Raw genomic sequence first — 24,915 nt, forward strand, 5'->3', positions numbered from 1 at the left:
TTTTCGCGGATGATGCTGTAGTATACAGAGAAGTTGCAGCATTAGAAAATTGTAGCGAAATGCAGGAAGATCTGCAGCGGATAGGCACTTGGTGCAGGGAGTGGCAACTGACCCTTAACATAGACAAATGTAATGTATTGCGAATACACAGAAAGAAGGATCCTTTATTGTATGATTATATGATAGCGGAACAAACACTGGTAGCAGTTACTTCTGTAAAATATCTGGGAGTATGCGTGCGGAACGATTTGAAGTGGAATGATCATATAAAATTAATTGTTGGTAAGGCGGGTACCAGGTTGAGATTCATTGGAAGAGTCCTTAGAAAATGTAGTCCATCAACAAAGGAGGTGGCTTACAAAACACTCGTTCGACCTATACTTGAGTATTGCTCATCAGTGTGGGATCCGTACCAGATCGGGTTGACGGAGGACATAGAGAAGATCCAAAGAAGAGCGGCGCGTTTCGTCACAGGGTTATTTGGTAACCGTGATAGCGTTACGGAGATGTTTAACAAACTCAAGTGGCAGACTCTGCAAGAGAGGCGCTCTGCATCGCGGTGTAGCTTGCTCGCCAGGTTTCGAGAGGGTGCGTTTCTGGATGAGGTATCGAATATATTGCTTCCCCCTACTTATACCTCCCGAGGAGATCACGAATGTAAAATTAGAGAGATTAGAGCGCGCACAGAGGCTTTCAGACAGTCGTTCTTCCCGCGAACCATACGCGACTGGAACAGGAAAGGGAGATAATGACAGTGGCACGTAAAGTGCCCTCCGCCACACACCGTTGGGTGGCTTGCGGAGTATAAATGTAGATGTAGATGTAGATGTAGATGTAGAGTGATTTAGGGAAATCACGGAAAACCTAAATCAGGATGGCTGTACGCGGGAAATGTTCTATGCCTCTTTATGTTGCCCTTCATGGCAAGCCATCCTGGCTTACATTTTAACAAGATAAAGCCCGTCCATACATGGTGAGAGTTTCTACTGCTTGTCTTCATGCTTGCCAAACCATATATTAGCAGACCAGGTCACCAGATCTCTCCCCAACTGAGAATGTGTGGATCATTATGGGCAGGGCCCTCCAACCAGCTCAGGATTTTGATGTTCTACTGCACCAATTTGACAGAATCTGGGACACTATCCTTCAGGAGGACATTCAACAACTCCATCAATCAATGCCAAGCCAAAAGACTGCTTGCATAAGAACCAGAGGCGGACCAATGCATTACTGATTTGCTCAATTTGTGAAGCTCTTCCTCTTGATTAAATTATCCATTTTTTCTGAAATTGTAATCATTTGTTTGTCTGTACATCATATCCATTGATTATGACCCCATTTGGACAATTCCTTCATGGTGTATCAATGTTTTTTATCTTACAGTGTATTTATGGGCCAAAAGGATCTGCTGAAAGGAAGTAGAAAAGGCAAAGAAGGAAATCAGCGCTGGATTTATTGAAGAAGCTGACATTCATTTCAAGGCATAAAAAATAGGAAATCTGAATATTTGCAGCATATGATCTGCATATCTGACAGAACTACTAAATAAACGCTTCCACATTGAGGAAACAAGGAGTAGACTGAGGTGAAAAGGTATGGATCACAGGGAGCCTATGTTGTTCTTGATTTTCATTAATAGCAAAAGCTCGAATAGGAATGCCTTGCAGTTTGCAGAAAATATAACCCTGTTCTGTAGAGCAGAGAGTGTTCCTAAAAGCAAAACACACAGCACCAGTTTACAAAACAGTTATGCAATTGATGTGTCAAGCTACCAGTACTAGCTAAGGTGATGGAGTCCATAATAAAAGACTGACTATTATGTTATTTTGATAGAAATAATCTCTTTAAGCTGCACATCACTGTTTTTGGAAGGGCAAGTCAATGACAACAGCAGGACTTGACTTAATTACAAACATAACTCTGGGTTTCAAAGACAAAGAGTTTATAGTTCTTTAACTCTGTGACCTCAGTAAGGCTTTTAGTTGTACCCCACATGACGCTCTGCTAAAATCATGTGGCTCTGGGAGAGCTTTTCTGCAGACTCTCAAATCCTACCTGAAAAACAGATTGTATCAGTGCAAGGAGTAGACTGAGGTGAAAAGGTATGGATTACAGGGAGCCTATGTTCTTGATTTTCATTAATAGCAGAGGCTCCAATAGGAACGCCTTGCAGTTTGCAGAAAATATAACCCTGTTCTGTAGAGTGGAGAGTGTTGTTCATGTTTTTCAACAAGTGGAAATCCTATTTAGTGAAGTCAAGGCCTGGTTTGTCATGAATAAGATGAAAATTAACTAAGACAAAATGCAAAGGGTGACATACAGCCTCCGAGATACTGGAGCGCTGAGTGATACAGCAGCCATTAAACTTCTGGGATTTTTTCATTGATACTAAGGTAACTTGGCTACAGCACACCAAAGACAGAATAGAACCTACTAACAGTGTGCTGTGCACTGTTCCACTGCCATATTAGCTATGGGCTGCTGCTGCAGAACACCCTGCAGGCTCTTAGAATTCGCTTTTATTGCAAAAGAAAGCATGAGGATCATTACCCCATGGGGGAGAAAAGAGAAAAAAAGAAAAAAAAACTGCTGACGTGTGTAAATAGAGTTCTGACTGTGTTTGGTCAATATACATTCATCTGACTAGTTCTCACAAAGATAAATCACGAGAAATATACAGAAAGAAAAATGAGTTCATCAGTACACTTCTCACAATAAAGGCACCATAGACAGGTCAAGATCTCACTTAACGAAGACACAAAACAACTTCCCAAAGGTGATCCTCAAATTATTTAATGCACTACCAAAGGATATTTTGTCATTACCAATGGAGCAACTTAGAGCTAAAATTTTATGTGCATTAGAAGAGGAATCTTTGTACAATGTTGAAGAATTATTTTCTGGTGATAGAATGGCGTCTCTCTGAGCCACAATTCAGTGCCATGATGACAGCAGCAGCTCTGCTATTTAATTACACTATGTTCTAATATTGAATTTATAGTTGTGTTATCATTGTAAAATATATCACAGTGTTATTGAAACATTGATGCCATCTGTCCAGCCATACCTGCTGAACAACACGAAATTTGTAATCATTGGTACTAAATGGAAATGGCATACAAAAATATAGCAGAAGAAATTAGTGGCAACATGTTGCAGAAACATAATAGACAGAGATACAAAGACAGACAAAAGGAGTCAGTAGTGCTTCTTGTGATATAGTTGTGGGTTTGGGTTTAATAGATACTACGAAAGTAAAAATGTGCTTAAAACTAGTGACAGCTTAGAAGTATACAGTGATACAAAAGTAAAACAAAGAAGAACAAATGAAATTATGTAAGAAAAGAATTGGTCATAAGTAAAAGAGCATCTGGAACACAGCAAAAATTACAAAAAATGTGGAAATTTCATGTGAACTAAAGGTATAAAATGATTACCAATGAAATTGAGACTATGGTTAATGATCAGTGTAGTAAATTAAAAAAAATTATTTGTTAAAGAATGCTACTTTTTAAGTACAATAGCAGACAACACAAAATGTTACAAATAATATGTTCCAAAGATTGTGACATCTTCAAACATGTTCCAAAAGTAAGGGAAGTCCCTTTCATGAAATTGGTAATAAATGTGAAAGCTATCAAATTTTGCTTTACTCATTTGTACATGAGTAAAGCAAAATATGATAGCTTTCACTCATTTGTACATCATCCCCCCCCCCTCTCCAATGAACCATGGACCTTGCCATTGGTGGGGAGGCTTGCGTACCTCAGCGATACAGATGGCCGTACCATAGGTGCAACCAAAATGGAAGGATATCTGTTGAGAGGCCAGAAAAATGTGTGGTTCCTGAAGAGGGGCAGCAGCCTTTACAGTAGTTGCAGGGGCAACAGTCTGGATGATTGACTGATCTGGCCTTGTAACACTAACCAAAATGGACTTGCTGTGCTGGTACTGCGAACAGCTGAAAGCGAGGGGAAACTACAGCTGTAATTGTTCCTGAGGGCATGCAGCTTTACTGTATGGTTAAATGATGATGGCGTCCTCTTGGGTAAAATATTCCGGAGGTAAAGTAGTCCCCCATTCAGATCTCTGGGCAGAGACTACTCAAGAGGACATCATTACCAGGAGAAAGAAAACTGCCATTCTACGGATCGGAGCGTGGAATGTCAGATCCCTTAATCGGGCAGGTAGGTTAGAAAATTTAAAAAAAGAAATGGGTAGGTTAAAGTTAGATAGAGTGGAAATTAGTGAAGTTCGGTGGCAGGAGGAACAACCCTTCTGGTCAGATGAACACAGGGTTACAAATACAAAATCAAATAGGGGTAGTGCAAGAGTAGGTTTAATAATGAATAGGAAAATAGGAATGCAGGTAAGCTACTACAAACATCATAGTGAACACATTATTCAGACCAAGATAGATACAAAGCCCATGCCTACTACAGTAGTGAAAGTATATAGGCCAACTAGCTCTGCAGATGATGAAGAAATTGATGAAATGTATGATGAGATAAAAGAAATTATTCAGGTAGTGAAGGGAAACGAAAATTTAATAGTCATGGATGACTGGAATTCGACAGTAGGAAAAGGGAAAGAAGGAAACATAGTACGTGAATATGGATTGGGGGTAAGAAATGAAAGAGGAAGCCATCTGGTAGAATTTTGCACAGAGCGTAACTTAATCATAGCTAACACTTGGTTCAAGAATCATAAAAGAAGGTTGTATACATGGAAGAATCCTGCAGATACTAGTAGGTATCAGATAGATTATATAATGGTAAGACAGAGATTTAGGAACCAGGTTTTAAATTGTAAGACATTTCCAGGGGCAGATGTGGACTCTGACCACAATCTATTGGTTATGAACTGTAGATTAAAACTGAAGAAACTGCAAAACGGTGGGAATTTGAGGAGAGGGGAACTGGATAAACTGACTAAACCAGAGGTTGTAGAGAGTTTCAGGGAGAGCATAAGGGAACAATTGTCAGGAATGGGGAAAAGAAATACAGTAGGAGAAGAATAGGTAGCTGAGGGATGAAGTAGTGAAGGCAGCAGAGGATCAATCAGGTAAAAAGACGAGAGCTAGTAGAAATCCTTGGGTAACAGAAGAAATATTGAATTTAATTAGTGAAAGGAGAAAATATAAAAATCCAGTAAATGAAGCAGGCAAAAAGGAATACTAATGTCTCAAAAATGAGATCGACAGGAAGTGCAAAATGGCAAAGCAGGGATGGCTAGAGGACAAATGTAAGGATGTAGAGGCTTATCTCGTGAGGGGTAAGATAGATACTGCCTACAGGAAAATTAGAGAGACCTTTGGAGAAAAGAGAACCACTTGTATGAATATCAAGAGTTAAGGGTGATGTTCTTGAATACACTATTATGGTAGTGAAAGAGGATGTAGATGAAGATGAACTGGGAGATATGATACTGCGTGAAGAGTTTGACAGAGCACTGAAAGACCTGAGTCAAAACAAGGCCCCTGGAGAAGACAACATTCCATTAGAACTACTGACGGCCTTGGGAGAGCCAGTCCTGACAAAACTCTACCATCTGGTGAGCAAGATGTATGAGACAGGTGAAATACCCTCAGACTTCAAGAAGAATATAATAATTCCAATCCCAAAGAAAGCAGGTGTTGACAGACGAATGAAAAAAACTGGTAGAAGCTGACCTCAGGGAAGGTCAGTTTGGATTCCGTAGAAATATTGGAACACGTGAGGCAATACTGACCCTAAGACTTATCTTAGAAAATAGATTAAGGAATGGCAAACCTACATTTCTAGCATTTGTAGACTTAGAGAAAGCTTTTGACAATGTTGACTGGAATACTCTCTTTCAAATTCTAAAGGTGTCAGGGGTAAAATACATGGAGTGAAAGGCTATTTACAATTTGTACAGAAACCAGATGGCAGTTATAAGAGTCGGGGGGCATGAAAGGGAAGCAATGGTTGGGAAGGGAGTGAGACAGGTTTGTAGCCTATCTCCAATGTTATTCAGTCTGTATATTGAGCAAGCAGTAAAGGAAACAAAAGAAAAAATTGGGCTAGGTATTAAAATCCATGGAGTAGAAATAAAAACTTTGAGGTTCTCAGATGACATTGTAATTCTATCAGAGACAGCAATGGGCTTGGAAGAGCAGTTGAACGGAATGGACAGTGTCTTGAAAGGAGGATATAAGATGAACATCAACAGAAGCAAAACGAGAATAATAGAATGTAGTCGAATTAAGTCGGGTGATGCTGAGGGAATTATATTAGGAAATGAGACACTTAAAGTAGTAAAGGAGTTTTGCTACTTGGGGAGCAAAATAACTGATGATGTTCGAAGTAGAGAGGATATAAAATGTAGACTGGCAATGGCAAGGAAAGTGTTTCTGAAGAAGAGAAATTTGTTAACATTGAGTATAGATTTAAGTGTCATGAAGTCGTTTCTGAAAGTATTTGTAAGGAGTGTAGCCATGTATGGAAGTGAAACATGGACGATAAATAATTTGGACAAGAAGAGAATAAAAGCTTTCGAAATGTGGTGCTACAGAAATGTTGATTGTCGGTAAAGCAGATGCCAGACTAAGATTCATTGGAAGAATTCTAAGGAAATGCAATCCGAAAACAAAGGAAGTAGGTTACAGTACGCTTGTTCGCCCACTGCTTGAATACTGCTCAGCAGTGTGGGATCCGTACCAGATAGTGTTGATACAAGACATAGAGAAGATCCAACGGAGAGCAGCGCGCTTCGTTACAGGATCATTTAGTAATCGCGAAAGCGTTACGGAGATGATAGATAAACTCCAGTGGAAGACTCTGCAGGAGAGACGCTCAGTAGCTCGGTACGGGCTTTTGTCAAAGTTTCGAGAACATACCTTCACCGAAGAGTCAAGCAGTATATTGCTCCCTCCTACGTATATCTCGCGAAGAGACCATGAGGATAAAATCAGAGAGATTAGAGCCCACACAGAGGCATACCGACAATCCTTCTTTCCACGAACAATACGAGACTGGAATAGAAGGGAGAACCGATAGAGGTACTGAAGGTACCCTCCGCCACACACCGTCAGGTGGCTTGCGGAGTATGGATGTAGATGTAGATGTAGATATGGGTAGATCACGTAACTAATGAGGAGGTATTGAATAGAATTGGGGAAAAGAGGAGTTTGTGGCACAACTTGACAAGAATAACGGACCGGTTGGTAGGACATGTTTTGAGGCATCAAGGGATAGCCAATTTAGCATTGGAGGGCAGCGTGGAGCGTAAAAATCATAGAGGGAGACCAAGAGATGAATACACTAAGTAGATTCAGAAGGATGTAGGTTGCTGTAAGTACTGGGAGATGAAGAAGCTTGCACAGGATAGAGTAGCATGGAGAGCTGCATCAAACCAGTCTCAGGACTGAAGACCACAACACCAACAACACAACAACATTTGTACATGATAACACATTCTTACTTAAAAATTATCAAGAAAAGATTCTGTAATGATTATGCGTTGCAGTGATGACTATAGTGACAGCAAACAGTGTTTGAAGTATTTACATTCATGGTGTGTCTAGTGACACATGTTTACACTTTGGGTTTGTAGTAGTCATTTATTCCTTGGTCTTAAATAATAAATGTTGTATGCCATCTGGATTTGTCACTTAATTGGTACTACTGTCCTAGTATAGTGTAAATACACCCTAATATAAATAGGTAAAAAGCAGAAGGATTAGGATGGAAGCAGGAGAAAAAGAGTCAGAAAGGTTAACAAAAATAATATTAATATGCTAGATAGAAATCATCAATGAGGTTATTGAAGAGCAGATACAGTTCTTTGATAGCTACTTCTAATTTTCCAAAGTGACACTCATTGGTACACCAGCTATTTTCTTGTAACACTGATGATACAACATTGTTTTAAAAGTTCCAACTGCAGTCATAAAATGGATAACAGTAAGCAAATAAGTCTTTTAAATTTATTTTCTACTTGTGTTGTCCCCATCATGAAAGTGTTATAGCTTCTCAATTAATTTTATGAACTAAAGGACAAAATAAAAGTCAATGTGGCTACAGAATCATAATTTTCATCTATCATTTCCTTGGTCTTTCTGTAAATGATTGCTGCTTCTGCTATTTTTACTTCATGCAACACCAACACAGTTGCTAACTTCATACTTATACTGAGCAGTCTACAATGAGCTTGATGGTATGGGTCATTAAGTTCTAAGCTTCTGTTTTCAGCTGAGGGATGTTAAACTGTAAGCTTTCCCTTAAGTTGAGAAATTAGTTATTAATAATCAATATTTTATCCGGGATTCGTAACAGTCACAGCACTAAAATAAACCAATGGTTCATTATAAGAGAAATGGAGATTTATATGTTATACAACCATCGTAAAAGTCAAATATCCAATGTCTAAACTTCAATGGACATATACTCTCAGTCAAGGTGGATATCATGTCAAATTACTACAGAAGGCCACACTGTCTTTGCAGTTAAATTATGAAATGGGCCTCCAATGACTGTCATACAAGCACCTGAGTGACCGTTTTAGCTATATTTGTGGAAAATTCATCTATTAGGAATAGAATGAATGTAATTCAAGATACTCATTTATAAATATATTTGGTAGACAACTGTCTGCTTTGACCATTCTATCAAAATCAAGTCCAAATGAGATGGAGAACTGGGAGAGAAAATACCACCACCAAACAAATGCATTTCTTCCACTTGATTCTCCAGTTAATAAGTGCAGATCTGTGAACATGGATCAAAGTGAACTCATAACCAAGCTCTGATTCAGATAAATTACAAAAATTCTCAGTTTATATGCAGCTGTTAGCACAAAAACTAACAGGCTTTGAATATCACATAAAAAGACATGAACAGGGCAAGAAGCAGACTGAGCCCATAATTACATAAATGCTACCTTCTTAAGAATAATATTTTGACGCATTTTGTGTCCTTTACAACAAAATTACCTTAAGCCTTATATCTCCTGCCATAATTTAGTTTATTTGTTGCTTTCCTCCGTATCAATATCTGAATTACACTGTCCAAATTCTGACTTTTCTGTAGCCTTCACCGTGTCCATGATAATTTACTTTCCTGTATTCTATTTTGCCTTATATTCTTTTTCTTCTCCATATTATGGCATACCCCTTTTATCTACTCTTTCAAATAATTTTCTCACTAATAATAATGGTAGCTTTTTATTTTCATCCATTTATTTCCCTCATTCTCTTTCTTTGCACTCATGAAAGGCTTCAAGCATTCATACACCATAATGCTAACAAGGTGACTGTACACTCTCACACATGGTGCCTATTTAACTTCTCTGACTTTTCAAATTTACTCCTGCAGGTTGTAACCCTGTTCTTTCATTATATAGCTGCCTCTCATCCTTCAGAATGCTATTTCTGGGAATTTTGTTATGTATGGTATTTTATCTACATTTTTTAATCTTATTTTACTGATGTCTCCTGGAAAAGATTCTTTGATTTAGAAGACCCCTCTGAATACTGTTTTTGAGAACTTCCTCATACATTATTGCATATAACTCAGTTGTTGTTCTTACTTTTCATGGATGCTACTCAAGTTTAAATCTGAAATATTAAATGTTTTGTCTAAAGAGATATTACAAACAAATAGAAAATCAATAGTACCATCTTGTGCCTAAGAACCACATTTCTTGAACCAAAGTATATATATGAAGTTTTGTTATTATGTACTTCATCAGCATTCAGTACTTAAGCCAAGTGTAATTTTTGATTCAAAGGAATAACAAGAATTTTACAGACAGAAATCCACTATGTAACATTTAATGAAACAGCACCTAAGAAGGCAAAAGCATAATCTGAAAGAAAGTTACCAATGTGCAGTGGATATGCGATAGCTACTGTATATTTCACATCATGCCTGGGTGTTGAAGAGGTAATTCCTGCAAACTGCTCTATGCTTGAAGCAAACTGGAATCTCATGACTGACAACTACAGCATTTTCATCTGTTGACTGCCTCAAACAGAAGGAAAGCATAAGGCTAACTTTTATGAAGTAAGCACATGTCACAGAAATCTGAAAAACAAGAATATTGAGAGAAGTGGCACATTTGCTACAGTAGAAGGAGATGATGAAACATACCACCACTGGCACCTCGTCGCCATGGTAGTGATACTTCAGCTATTGTCGGTGCATCATCATAATCAAGTGTAGGTTTTGTGTACTGCTTGATCAGACGTGCTTTCCTGGGATTGGAACTTGGTAAGCTGCTTATTTGAGTCAATAGACTTGATTCAGGTGTCCCACCAGCTAATAACCAGTGCAACACACATGAAAAGAACATAATAAGAACAGGGTAGAAGCTTATCTCAATACATTTACATTTACTATGGCTCACTAATTGTTCTTGTCATTCAAAGTCAATGCTCCTCCAACAGCAATTGAAGATTTGTGTAGTTATTGGTCTGATACACCTACATGTGAAATGAAAGCTGAAACTGTTGCGAATGAGAATGGATTCCTTTACCACATTTCTGATTGCTATAAAAAAAAAACTGTGGACAACCAATTACTTATTACTGGTGGTGAGGTCCAAGATCACACAGAAATACTGCTTACAAAGAAAACAATGTTAGTTTCAATGAAGATAGTATTTCCTCTCTTTGCTGAAATCTTCAGTTAATAAGTAAACATGGTATAATGTTGACTTCTTCCTCTCAAATCTGCAGTTCAGAGTGTTTTTGACTAAAGTACTGATCAAGTGATCAATTGTACATTCTAAAAATGCAATAAATGATTCAAAGTTATACTGATGGTAGTTAATACTCTGTAACCAAGCCTTCATAGTGCTGTTTTTGTGACTGGGAACAAAATTGTAACAATAAAGATTTATCCGAAGACAGTGAACAAGGAATTCAGAACAACACAGAGTTAACTACATTTAACTGAAATTATTTTTATAGATTAGATAATACCAAACAGAGAGGGATAAACTACAAAAGTAACAAGGTAATGGTATGAAAAAGATGTAACATTGCTGACAGTGTACTGAGACAATATCAATGTTATGGATATTACATGAACTGGTTTACTGTCGTTGTCAACTAGGTGAAAGTGAATTATCCTCTTCAGTGTCTGGTGAACTAGATTGATAGAAAATTCTGTGTCTTGCATCACTTCATCTTAAATTGCAATCATAAGCTCCAGCAAATCTGTCTGAGATTAACAGCTAGCAAACTTGTCTGTATTAATTGCAATTATATGACATAAATAACTGAAACATTTTGAACAGACATCAGAGTAAATTTCATTTTGCCAAAGGAGTATTTCTGATAATCTAATAAGAAATACAACTAAGAATAATCTCTTGTCTAATTCATGTAATAATTGCTATCCATGTGTTACAACTGTGGTGTACTGAAGAGCAGGTTCTCACTGGGAATTTTAAGAAACAAAATATTGCCACTTTGAGTCACACTGCTAATTTATGAGATGATTGTGGCTTTTGCTTCACTTTCAAGCATCCAAAGAGTGTGGAGTTTGCAGTACTTAAGTCTCTTAAAGTTGAAGAATTAACACATCACAATAAATTCTTAAATAGTTTTGTAAATTACTTGGCTGATAAGGTTTTTTATTAAATGGAGGATATCAATTAATTAAAACCATATGTACTCAGTCAGAGCTGCAATAAATCAGTAATCAAGTGAAATGCAGACTGTGAAAAACATCCAAATGTATTCATGTACTTTTGTTCTGGAGCTTATCCCATACACTATTTAATAACTGAGTTTTTTAGAGGAAGGCAGAATGACAACAAAAGTCTCTTTGGATTCCTTGCTTGTCAAATTTTCTTTTTGAAATAAAGAAAAAAGTGGGAAAAATTAAACAGCAGAAATTTGAAGCTGAGATTAGAATATTCCACTTTTCCCAATTTATAATTTCCCCCTCACAGGACAAGTGGAAGTACATGCCACATTGACTGCAAAAAATAATTTCACCATGTTCATGAAGCTCAGTGACTGAAATGATTTAAGCTACTCTAGAACATATGCCAATGGTAGAGATTATGGAATTGAATAAAAAAAAAGACTGTTACCCAGAGCTATGAACTTGACACACAAGTTTGTTAATTCAAAAGTTGTCAGTTCCTAATTGTAAATTTGAGAAAATGATGACAAATTTTGATAATGTTAACTCCTGTCTCTATAACCAAATAGCTCAGTATAGATCCTTATGACAGCACAACATTGAATTTTTGTGTGTCTCTCAGTTGCACAAGAGAGCAAACTATCAACAACACCAACTGGAACTAAATAATGTCCAATTGAAAGCTGTGTAGGTAGGCCTATTGTTAAGAAAGTGACCAACACGATAACAGAAAAATGTTCTCCAGCAGTTATTCTGCCACTAATTTATCTGAATGTTACAGACCACTGAGAAAATTTTGTGTTCTCAATTATAAGCTTTTCATTTGAGAATAAAGGAAGGGCTTAAGATCAAAAACTGACTGAACTGGATGACAGCAACAAAGTCAAGTACAGATTTGTTAAAGCTGAAACTCAATTACAGTACTTGCACATTTGATAGTGAGCAGCTGGGGAAAATTTGTGAAGTTAACTGATAATAGCCAGGAAGTATACAGGACTCACGACTTGTGCAGATAAAATAGTCTGATGAGGTACTATGAACTGCCTGCACTTTGCAGATATTTCTTACAGTGAATGTAATTATTTCTTGCTTAGTTTAGTCATCTGATGACAATTTACATTATATGTATTAACCTAGGTGGATTTTTTGCCTTTATGAGTACAAAAGATAACTACACTCTACAAACTCATGAATGAATGTCTTTTAAGAAAATTATGCGAATTATGGCATGGTGTGAATTAGTACAAATGAACAAGGTAAAAAGAGAGCATACAAGTTATTGCAGATGTTTTCCTAATATCAACAATTAATCTTATATGTTTCCATGAGAAACAGAGAAAAGTTTCAGTTTCAAAAACAAATAAAGATACACATTCTCTAAAAATACATGTTACCTTTACTCATTAATGATAAAAGCGCTAAGATGATATGTACAAAAGATCCACAAAAAGAAAGCAAGAAAGACATATAGCTCTCATGTTATTTTTATGAACACTGAAGAAATGTATGATAAATGCTTTGAACATGAAAATCAGAGTGTCATAATTAGAACAGGAAAAATACTGGGCCTCAAGTGAAGCTAATACTTTACTACACATGAAACTCTCCCATTATTTTAAAAATGCTCACTGTCTTTCATAGTTAATTAATGCTTACATTGAAACATGTCTCTTTAAAAAGCTATCAATTTAGATTTATAGACAGAAGGGAAAGTAAGATGAAAGAATTAGGAAGCTCTTACGACACATCATGCAAACAACTTATATTACAAAAACACAGAACTGTACATAGCTTTCATATATATCAGCATCATGCGTGGGCTATAACACATCCTGACATGAATTCAAGCAAATAACATTTACATTTCATGTAGCTTGCACCATGCTATTGAATAACTGCTCCACAGAGAAAGGGTGGTCACCAAAATGACCACAGTTCACAGATTAAAATAAAATAAAATAAACATAATAAATATGTTACAAAGAAATTTCAAAAAAAGAAATTTTTTGCAAGACTGTCACATTGTAACATTACAAATTGATAAATGTAATTTGAAATTACCATGTTCAATAGGAAACTGGTCAGAAAAAGTGATGTTACAAATTTCTGTTTGAGAATAATTACCTGAAATAAATTGCACAATAACTTATCAATAAACAACATTCATTCTCATCCCTATTTACAAACAAAAGGTAAAGTCAATTACTGCAGGTTATGAGACCACATTTCAGTGTAATAGAGGCAAAGTAAATGTAAGGAGAGTATAACTTTTGGACAATTTTTAAATTACCACCTTTGTTGGCTGTAATGGTGAAAGAGTCTTTGCCAGTTGACATATTGAGGAATATAATTTTGTTTCCTTTCAAATGCAACAAGCTTGCGCCACCTATCTGATTTTAACACTCTTTCTCTTAAATAATTTTGTATACTGTTTCAAACTCAAAATTTTCCAAATTTAGCTTGATAATTCAGTTCCTCCATTCTTTCCAAAGTTTAAATGAGATACATTTAGCAAAAACTTATTGTTTCAGAAAACTGCTATATTCTAATTGTTATATTTTTCATTTTTAATGTATGTGAGACTGGAGGATAAAAATGAACAGCATAGTGAAAACATTCTTTGCAAAGTTATTCACAATGCGTTCCACAGTAGGGAGTAATAAGAAATTCATTTACTGATTCTGTGGTGTTTCTTGAACTGAGAATTAAAGCTATACTCCCAACACAGGCACCATAAACTATACTTTTATAATGCATTAATAATTTACAATGTATCATGTTGATGCTAAGATATTTTAATGATTTTATTCATATTAATAAGTCTTGTTGAAATTATTAGTATAAATTATAAGATTACATTGGACAGAGGAAACTTGCTATTTGCCATGGTGAACTTGATATCATTTAGGGTTGTGTAAGAGTAATGGGAGAAAGTAGTTAGGGAAGAAACAACATTAAAATGTAGAAGTGTTTCAAGAGGAACTGAGTATTGTATGTTCTTAGGGCTATTGTGGAGCTCTGCATATTTCCAAAATCATCAGAGGGGAATATATAATATAGTCTAGCTGTAAAGATAGTTTAGTCCCACATGGAAAGGGGACGGGAGAGCTATGGAAATGAGGGATACATTGCAGCGAGTGTTTTCACCTGTGGAATTCAGAAAAGTTGGTATTGGACGGAAGACTACAGATAGACTTGCTGTGAAGAAGTCATTGACGTAAAGCACATCATGTTGGCTGGCATGTTCAGCAACTGGATGATCCAACTTCTGTTTGACACAGTTTGGTAGTGGCCTCTCATGTGGAGAGACAGCTTGTTAGTGGTCATGCCCACATGAAATTTGGCACAGTGGTTCCAGCAAAGATGACATGACATGACTATTTTCAAAGGTGGCCCTTTCTTTGATGGTTTAGGAAATGTTTGTGACAGGACTCTAGTAGGTGATAATGGGCAGATGCAGGGGACAGGTACTGCATCCAGATCTACTGCAGGGATATGAGCCATGGGGCAACGGGTGCAAAAAAAATTGGAATAAGGACAGACAAGGATATAGCATAACTTGGGCAGGCAGCAGAATACCACTGTGAGAGGCTTCGGGAGGATAGTGGGGAAAATACTTCTAATTTCAGGGTGTGACAAGCGGTAGTCAAAATCTTCGCAGTAAACATGATTCAGTTGCTCCAATCCTGAGTGGTACTGAGTCGCAAGGGGTATGCTTCTTTGTGGCCAAACCATGGGTATAAGGGGAATGATAGGTGGCTGGGTAAACAAGACATCGGATATCTGTTTCTGGAAAAGGCGGGGAGGGAAATTTTGATCTGCGAAGGCTTCAGTAAGACTTTGTCACATGTGGAGAGTGCCTGCTCATCACTGCAGATGTGATGAGCATGGGTGGCTAGGCAGTATGGAAGGGACTTCTTGGTAGAGAATGGTGGCAGCTGTCTAAGTGAGGTATTGTTGTGTACCTATCCTCAAGCTGGAGTTCAACATTGAGGAAGGTAGCTTGCTGGGCTGAGGAGAACACAAAGTGAAGGTAATTGGGGAGAAGGTGTTGTGTTTTTGGAGGAATGTGGATATGGTGTCCTCACATTCGGCCCACATCAGAAGATGTCATCAATGAATCTGAAGCAAGTGAGGGGTCTGGAATTCTGCATGGGTACAAAGATTTCCCCTAGATAGCCCATGAATGAGCTCGATTAGAATGGTGCCATGTGGGTACTCATTGCTGTACCATGGATTTATTTATAGGCGGTATCTTCAAAGGAGAAGTAACTGTGGGTAAGGATATACTTGGCCACAGTAAACAGGGAGGAGATTGTACATTTGATATCAATTGGGTGATGGGAAAGGTAGCATTCAGTAGTAGCAAGGCCATGGATATGATGATGTTAGTAAAGATGGAAGCAGCAATGACAGTGACAAGCAGGGTGCCAGGTGGCAGAGAAACAGGAACTGCACAGTGCAGATAGAGGAAATGCTTAGTGCCTTTTAAATAGGATGATAGGTTATGAGCAATAGGCTGAAGGTGTTGGTCCACAACGGCAGAGCTTCTCTCTTTGGGGGTGCAGTAACTAGCCATAATGTGACATCCCGGATGGCTTGGTTTATGTACTTTAGAAAGCATAAAGAAGGTAGGAGTATGGAGAGTGATGGGAGTGGAGAGAGTGATAGTCTCAGGACAGAGCTTCTGGGTTGGACCAAGGTATTTGAGAAGTATGAAGATACTGCCAGATTTATTGAAGGAGGTAGGGTGGCAGGGCCCTTGGGTGGATGTATCTGACAGCTGGTGGAGTCCTTCTGCAAAGTAATCCCTGCTCTTCATAATCACAGTGGCAAGGCCTTTGTTGACAGGTGGGATTATAAGGTCAAGATCAGTTTTAAGTGGGTGGATTATGGTGATTTCTGTGGATGTCAGGTTTGTTGCCTTGTTGAGGGATTGGGGGAATGATGAAGATGCGAGTTTTGGATTTAGGAAATTCTGAAAACTTGGCTGGAGATGATTTAGGGGCAGTGGGGATGGATAATGGTTAGACTGGAGATGAAATTGAGTAAGGCAGTGTTCAATATTGGTTTGAGACTGAGTCTAGCTGGTTGGGTTACTGGCAATAAAGTGTCTCCACTGTAATAACTAGGAAAAAGAGAGAAGGTCTTTAACAAGAACAGCAGATTGAATTTTGGTGTGAGGATAAAGGTAAGGCCTTTGGAAAGGTCTGATGTTTCTGTGAGACTGAGGCTCTTGAAGGACAGGTTCATGACTGTGCTGTGAGACTGTTTAGGCTCTGGGTTCTGTAGGGTGCTTTAAGTACTTTCTTCATAAAACATCCATCCTGGTCACCATGACCAGCTGTACTCTCACTCACAATTATACCTACTTTGAAGGCATAAACTACAAATAAATCAGTAGTACTGCAATGGGCACCTATATGGCACCATTCTATAACAACCTAACCATCCAGAAACCCCAAACCCCTCATGTAGTTCACATTCATTGGTGACATCTTCACTATTTGGACCAAAGGTAAGGTTACCATATACAAATTCCTGCTGAATATAAACACCTTCTCTACCATTTACTTCACCCGGTCCTCCTCAGAACAAAAAGTCACCTTTCTCAAAGTCGGCAACCACCTCAAGGATGGCTACATCATTACCTATTTCAACACCAGTCCTGACAACCACCAACAATACTTTCACTTCAACAGCTGCCATCCATTAAACACCAAGAACTTCCTTCCATACAGCCTAGCCACCTGTGATCATCACATCTGTAGTGACAATCAGTCATCTTCCAAATATGCTAAGGGCTTACTAAGGATTTCACGGTCTGAAATTATCCTCCTTACTTGTCCAGAAACAGATCATCTGTGTTTTTGTCTCCCCAGTCACATCTCATCCCCCACATTTCACTTTGCACATCCACAAAGGAGCAACCTCTTGTGACTCAGTACGACCCTGGACTTGAGCAACTGAGTCACGTTCTCCACAACAGTTCTGACCAACTCTTGTCATACCCTGAAATGAGCATTAACTTCCCCACTAACCTCCCTACCAAACTCATGGTGCTATTCCAGCAATGACCCAACCTAGAGATTGCCTTTTCTGTCCTTATTCCACCCCTGCTCCCAATTCCTTGGTGTATGGTTCACAATCTTGCAATAGATGCAGATGAAATACCAGTGCCATGCTTCCACTACCGTTTGCCCCAGTCACATCACAGGCATTTCCTATTCCATCAAAGGCAGGGTCACCTGTGAAAGCAGCCATGTTATACCAACTTAGCTACAACCACTATGCCAAATTCTACGTAGGCATGGTCACTAATAAACTGTCTGTCTGCATAAATGGCCACCACCAAACTGTGGCCAAGAGACAGTTGGACCATCTAGTACTGAGCATGGCACCCAACATGACATGCTCAATTTCAACAACTGCTTCACAGCTTGTGTCGTCTGGATTCTTCCTGCCAACACCATCTTTTTAAATAGTGCAGGTGAAAACTTACCCTGGAATGTATCCCTCATTCCCATTACCCTCCTGGCCTCAAACTTTCCTAGTCATTGTCCTCCATCTGCCTATCCCCTTCCCTATTCCCACTCCAGCCCCACAACCATCTTCTATCCTATCAGTGCACTTTCTTTACTTCTCTACTTCTTTCTGCTCCCCCCTCCAATCCAGAAAAGCTGACCTCCTAATGCTGCACCAAGCATCCCACTATCCTGATCTTACCAAAAGCCCACACACTCCCAAAGGCAGTACTAGCATTCTCTGCAGCCCCTACCTGGTGCCACACTACCCACACCAACATAGATCACTGCTCACATCAGATGCAGTTGCAGTTGGAGCATGGTGCCCAGAGGAAAGAGTTGCTGTGTGCGCGTGTGTGTGTGTGTGTGTGTGTGTGTGTGTGTGTGTGTGTGTGTGTGTGTGTGTGTGTGTGTGTGTGTAAGTTGTGAATATGTGTGTTTTGTTTAGAGAAGAAATTGAAATAACTAAAAAATGTGAATGAGTGAATCCCAAGAGCAAAATACTAAAGTGGCAGGCAAAACAGGATTGGTCAAGAATAGAAAGATGATATGAACAATCAGTACATGAATAAAGTGCTTAAGAACTGAAAAAGTGGATATGTCATAAAAAAGAAGAGTGCTTACAAAAGCTGAAATGAGACACTAAAAGTAACCTAGAGACTTAAGAGAACTTTTGAAATTTTTTTTAACGTACACTTATATGGCATAAGCCACCAAGTACTTTCAAAGATTTAATTGTGAAACTGTAAAATAACAATGACAACCGTAAAAAAAGCAAAGAAAGCTGATGCCTCAAAATTGTCCCGTTACAACAATTGAAATTTTCAGCAGTCTGAAAAAAAAATCTTGAATATTTCTCAAAAACTGGCCTAGAAATTCATGAAGCAATCAAATCACTCAAAAATAATAAAGCATCTGGCAAAGACTTAATTATAGCAGAATTACTGAAATGGTCAGAACAAATGATTATATTAGATCTACACTTGATTTTTGAGACCATTTGTAAAACAGAAAAAATTCCAGGATAAGAGGAAATAGCATTAATCTACCATCTACCTGAAGAGGTTCTCAAACATAATGCCAACAATACAAGAGAGACCTACTTCTACCAGTGACACACAAAACCCCTAACTGAACAGAACTGAAGGAACTTTAGACAAGCAACTAGGATAATACCATGGGGTGTTTGGTGGGGGGGGGGGGGGTTTCTTAATGGGAAGGCACTGTACAGAACACAATTTTAACTAAAAATCAATACTTATCCACAAAAAATTATCCAGAATGCTTAAAATGGTATCATTTATCAAAGTTACAAAAGAATTTGACTAAGCATACAGTGAAGCAATAGATAAAACCATTAGAGCATTTGGTATTATAGCCAAATTGGTAAATATTCTCTGCTTGACAAAATAACTAAAGCATACAGAAGACATAGTCACAGTCAGTGTAACTTTGTACGCATACACACCATTAGTGGATACATAAACCATTAAGAGTGGCAATTCTCTATGACAGGTAAAATGCTCACCAGATTGCATTAGCGTTGCTTGGGTTTAGTGCTGTTGCCAGCCTGATTATGTGCATAATGAACATGAACAGCATCACATGTTGAGTGATCAGTGAAGGACACTGAAATGCCATGTACTCATGTGAGACAACATTATCAGTATCTCGCACAGTTTCAAAGGGACCACATGGTGAGTCTCCAGTTGGCTGGCCATTGGCTATTTCCAGATTTTTTGGGCATTCGTATGTGTCAATGGCCTGATGTTAGACTGCATGGGAAAATGAGGGCAGACATAATCATAGTCAGGGTTTTGGTTGACTGTCTCAAGGGAGGATGATTGTATTATGCACACAGTACATCTTTAACCCCTTCACATCTGTGCCTGCCATCTGAGAAAAAGTTATGGACTCCATGCAACATTCTATGTCATTCCACACTGTTGGTCAGAGACTAGCAGCAGTTGGACTATGGAATTAACAGTCCATGAGTAGACTGCTGTTAACCTAGTAGGACAAATGGCTGTGTTTGGAGTGTGCTGTGACTGGGAAACATGGACAATGACACACTGTGTACAGTATGAATCACAGTTCCATTGTACCCAAGATAACACTGCCAAGGGCTTGGTGATGACCTAGAAGGAGCTTCCATTCTTCCACTGTACTGGAGAGCCACAGAGGTGTTACTCCTGGCCTAACGGTGTGGGGAGCCATCAGATATGACTTGTGGTCATGGTTAGTATTGATTGAGGGAACACTAATGGCACAACAGTATGTCAGGGATATCCTGCATCCTCATGTGTTACCCCTCATGCCCTCATGATGCCATTTTTCAACAAGACAATGCTTGTCCATGCATGGCACATGTAGCTATGAATTGTCTGTCTGGTGAGATATTACCATGGCCAGCAAGATTCCCATAATAGTATTAGGCCAGCTTGCCTCAGAAAAGGATATGACTTTATGGCATCCTGCCCAGTCAAATTTGTGCAAGCATCCAGTTAAGAGGGAGTGCAATATCATATTGATAAATGGACTCATACTTTGAAAGTTGTTGTCGTTTAGACTCAATATTATAATTACTGTAATAACAAACATGCCCTCTCACCTATAAAGTTTCATTTAGTTTCCTTTTCTCCCTCTGGGTGCTTTACTATTTTTGTCAGGCAGTGTATTTTGTAAAACTCTAACAAATACAGAATCTAAACTAAATTTTATGGAATAAATGTCTCAATTATTTGAAATAAACACAGGAATAAGGTGAGATGATGTAGGCTCATCACCTTTCCTGTTTAAATGTTTTTAGGAAAAATTAAGTAATCTAGGAAGGATGTGAAATGTAATTAGGATAAACCACCTAGTTTCTGAAGGAGGTTTTGGAATGGTTTCAAAAAATTTGGTAGAAGCCAATAAATTCTGGGTGGTATTTTAGTTACACTTGTGTACAAAACTGCTGTTCCACTATCGTTTTTTTAATCAGTTACTACAAGTTTCAACAGCAAATCACACTGCTTATAAAGAATTTATACATATACTAGGTGGCAGTGGGAGACAAATTCAAGAAGTACAAAGGAACTAACAAAACAAATGAGCTACGAATAATCAAGTTTCATCTTGAGTCATGTGTGTTGTTAGCTCTTGTTACAGAACACCTATTAACAGTATTATCCTCATATAGCTACTCTAACATCAAAAATAGAGTGTTATTTAGGAATAATGAAGACTTTAACTTACAGGAACTTTTGGCTGTGAATGTGATAGCACTGTCCCAGTCCTCCTTACTTGCAGATTTTGGTATTTCAGTGTCATTTTCAGTCTCCTGAAGAACCTCAGTAATGTAATCTGTAAAATTTGAAACAAATGTGTTGCATTCATCTCATAATAAATTGATAAAACAAAACAATAAATCACTGAATGCATACCTCCATGTTGACCCAAAAAACATTGCTGTTTAATTGGTACCAATCAAAATGACTCAAAACAGAGAAAAATGTAATAATATTATCATTCACTGATGAAGCTACCTTTCTCAGATCACTCTCAATACTGTAATCCTATCCCCGTCAATACTGTTTTTTCCATACACGGCATGATCCTAACCTGCAAAATCTGCACACAAAGGACATCATCGTCTATCCCTTGGCTAAGATATGCTTGAAGACATTTGGTCACCTGATGCTTGTTACACAATTCTTCCTGCAGTGGTGTCCACATTTATTCTTTGATGACTATCTTACAGCAGGACTTTCCTCCTCTGTCTTACTTTCTCTGTAACAACTGGTTACCTACTGAAATCCTGTTGACCCTTAGTTACAAATAAAACAGATTCTTGTATGTCTAACTGAAATAGCAGGTAATTTCTTATGAGAATGACAGAAGTGTCAGCAATAATTTTCTTTCTATGGCTTCTATATTCTACTATCACTTTCCTTTTCTCTTTACCTTGTTCCCTCCTTAACCCAACTAGTTTATTTCTCAGAGAAGATAGCATTAAAAATTATGGATGAAATTGATTACACGACTTTCTGCAACAATCCTGTAAAATGTAAATGAAATCATTCAAAAGGTAACTTCACTTAGCAAATTATTAACAAAAAAGAAATGTTGTTAAAATATACAGGTGTGACATGATGTAGTTTTGTTGAAAACAGAATGCACTGCAAAAATGGTAAGCATTATTGCATATTAGATTTTGCAGTTCACACTGTGGCTTTCTCTGGTAATACAACAACTGAAACTACTATTATGTAATAATGGAAGAAAGCATTTTAATTTTGACATCTCTATTAGATTCATATCGACAGTGATGAACCAAAACATTATGACTGGAGCCCAGCTTCAGACTGATGGCCACCTAGTGCCATGGTGGGCACATGATGTGGTAACAATTGATGTGGTGCAGAGATAAATGGGAATCCCTCCTATACCAGTTCCTCTCAACTACTCAAGTGGAAAGTATCACTTCAGCACATTCTGCATGATGTCTCTTTTGTAGCATCTGCCATTGGAGCTTATTGAGCATCTCTGTAATGCTTTTATGCCAACCAAGCAATCCCATGACTAAACAGGTTGTTCTTTGTTGGATCTTCTCTATCTCTTCTATCAGTCGTTCATGGTAAGGATCCCATACTGATGAACAATATTCAAGAATTGGTCAAACAAGCACCGTATAAGTCACTTCCCTCATGGATGAGGTACGTTTCCTTAAGGCTTTTCCTACGCATCTCAATCTGGCATCTGCTTTTCACGTTGTTGGCTTTATGTGGTAATTCCTCTTAAGGTCTCCCTGTATAGTTACTACCAGATATTTTACAGCAGATACTGTTCCAGCAGTTTATCATCAATAGTGTAGCTGTACAGTAGTGGATTTCTTTTCCTATGTATGTGCAATATGTTATGTTTACATACATTCAGGGTCAAATGCCAGAGCCTGCAGCATTTATTAATCCTTTCCAGGTCATTCTGCAAATCAATACTATCTTCTGGCATTGCTACTTTGCTACAGGTAACCTCATAACCTGCAGACAGTCTTAAAGAGCATTTGATGCTTTCCACTAACAGTAAAGATGCTATGACACTTCCTCGGTAATCCAGAAATTACCTTCACAAGTGTTAATGTTGCTCCATTAAGAGTGATGTGACAAGTTCTGTCTGCAAGGAAGTCTTGAATCTAGTCACAAATCTGGTCTGATACTTTGATAAGCTCGTATATTTTTCATTAACTGGCATTGCAGTATGGTGTCAAATGCTTCCTGAAGTCAAGGAACATGGCATCAACCTGAGTGCCATTGTCTACAGTGGTATGGATCTCATGGAGAAACAAAGTGAGCTGAGTCTTACAAGATCTCTGTTTGCGGAATCCATGTTGATTTTTATAGAAACGATTTACTGACTTTCTCTTTAATCCATCAATACTGTGATGGTTTTTGATTCAGTTTCAAGAAAACCTGCACTATAGTGCGCGTCATATATCTTGGCGGCCGAGTTTAGGTTCGTTCTGCGCATCTGACGTCACAAATCACAGTCAGCCAATGAACAGAGAACGACATTGCCAGATCTCGACTGCAGTGCAGTTTTAGTTTTAGAAACGTTCAGTCATAAATGAAGTAATTGAACAAAAGCAATGTCTTGATAGCAGACTTTCGTTTATAAAAAGTTTGGAAAAAGCATTCTTTACACCAATTGCTTCGTATTCTATTAATTAATTAAACCAAACAAACAATAAGCCTCCTAATTCAGGCGGTAGCAAGGAAAGGTGTTTGTATCAGTCTCACGAACCGCTTTTTTGCAATAAAGAACAGCGGTAATTGTTTATTTCCTATTGTACTTCGACAAAACGTGAGTAATTCATAGTCACCCCAACAGTGTTTGTCGGTATTTTGCAAACGTTTAGAGTGCTCCAGGAGATCTCTGAAACAAGCAGCTGCGTTAGCGTAATGGTTAAGGCGCTGGCCTGCTTATCGGAAGATTCTGAGTTCGAGCCTTGTTGCTTACTTAATATTTTATTTATTTAAAAACAATAGCGAAATGTCTTATTTAATGAATTTTATTCGTTTGAATGTAATGTTTTGAAATTTCCTGTGCTTTGTCTCTCCATTATAATCATAATAAGTTTTCAGTTTTTCTAATTTTCTCCTCCAATATTTCTTTTCACAGCAATTAAAAACAATGAAAAGGCACACATACAATATTCATGTTATCCGTTTTTTTGTATATCGTCTCTTCCGCGGTCGCTGTTTTACTATTCATATTGAGATATATTCTTTTGCGGCAGTATTAAAAGTATTATTTAGAGCAGAATTTCGGCTCGTACGTTGTCGAGCTATTTGACTGTCTGGCGGAATTCTTTGCTTCGCTGCTTTGGCAACATCATATTCAATGTTTTCGTCGACTGATCTGTGTTTTGGCAAGTATTTGCTGTCCGTTGTGACAAACATAAAATGTTTGCGCACTGCGCCTCACTGGCAATATATTTTAGTTTTATGTTTTATTACGTCCAAAATTCAGTTTTGTGTCCTTTGCCAACTTCGTTTTAATCAGAACGTTTTAGAAAACAGCGAAATGACTCTGGTATAAAGAAAGTTTTGTTACAGTTGCTAAAGATAGAATATTTCCCAATTTATAAACACTGTTTATGTTGTAAAGGGTGTTCATTTTAACGGGGGACATTGAAATCTCTTGAAAACGGCACACAGAGCCAAAAGAAATCCTAATGAAAATTAGTTCCTCCCGGAAGGGGACATCCAATTATAACAAATTTGACCACAAAT

At 38.0% G+C, this 24,915-nt stretch overlaps 1 protein-coding gene across 1 annotated transcript in view; it reads right to left on the reverse strand.

Moving 5' to 3' along the window:
* Positions 1 to 24,915, reverse strand: part of LOC126176285 (sodium/hydrogen exchanger 3) — a 649,283-nt gene that overhangs the window by 79,868 nt on the left and 544,500 nt on the right. The window contains exon 11 of the mRNA XM_049923434.1: positions 21,380 to 21,487. Within this exon, the coding sequence (XP_049779391.1) occupies positions 21,380 to 21,487 (108 nt within the window). The remainder of the gene's footprint in view (positions 1 to 21,379; positions 21,488 to 24,915) is intronic.

This window comes from Schistocerca cancellata, chromosome 3 (assembly GCF_023864275.1).
Source record: "Schistocerca cancellata isolate TAMUIC-IGC-003103 chromosome 3, iqSchCanc2.1, whole genome shotgun sequence".
Lineage (NCBI taxonomy): Eukaryota > Metazoa > Arthropoda > Insecta > Orthoptera > Acrididae > Schistocerca > Schistocerca cancellata.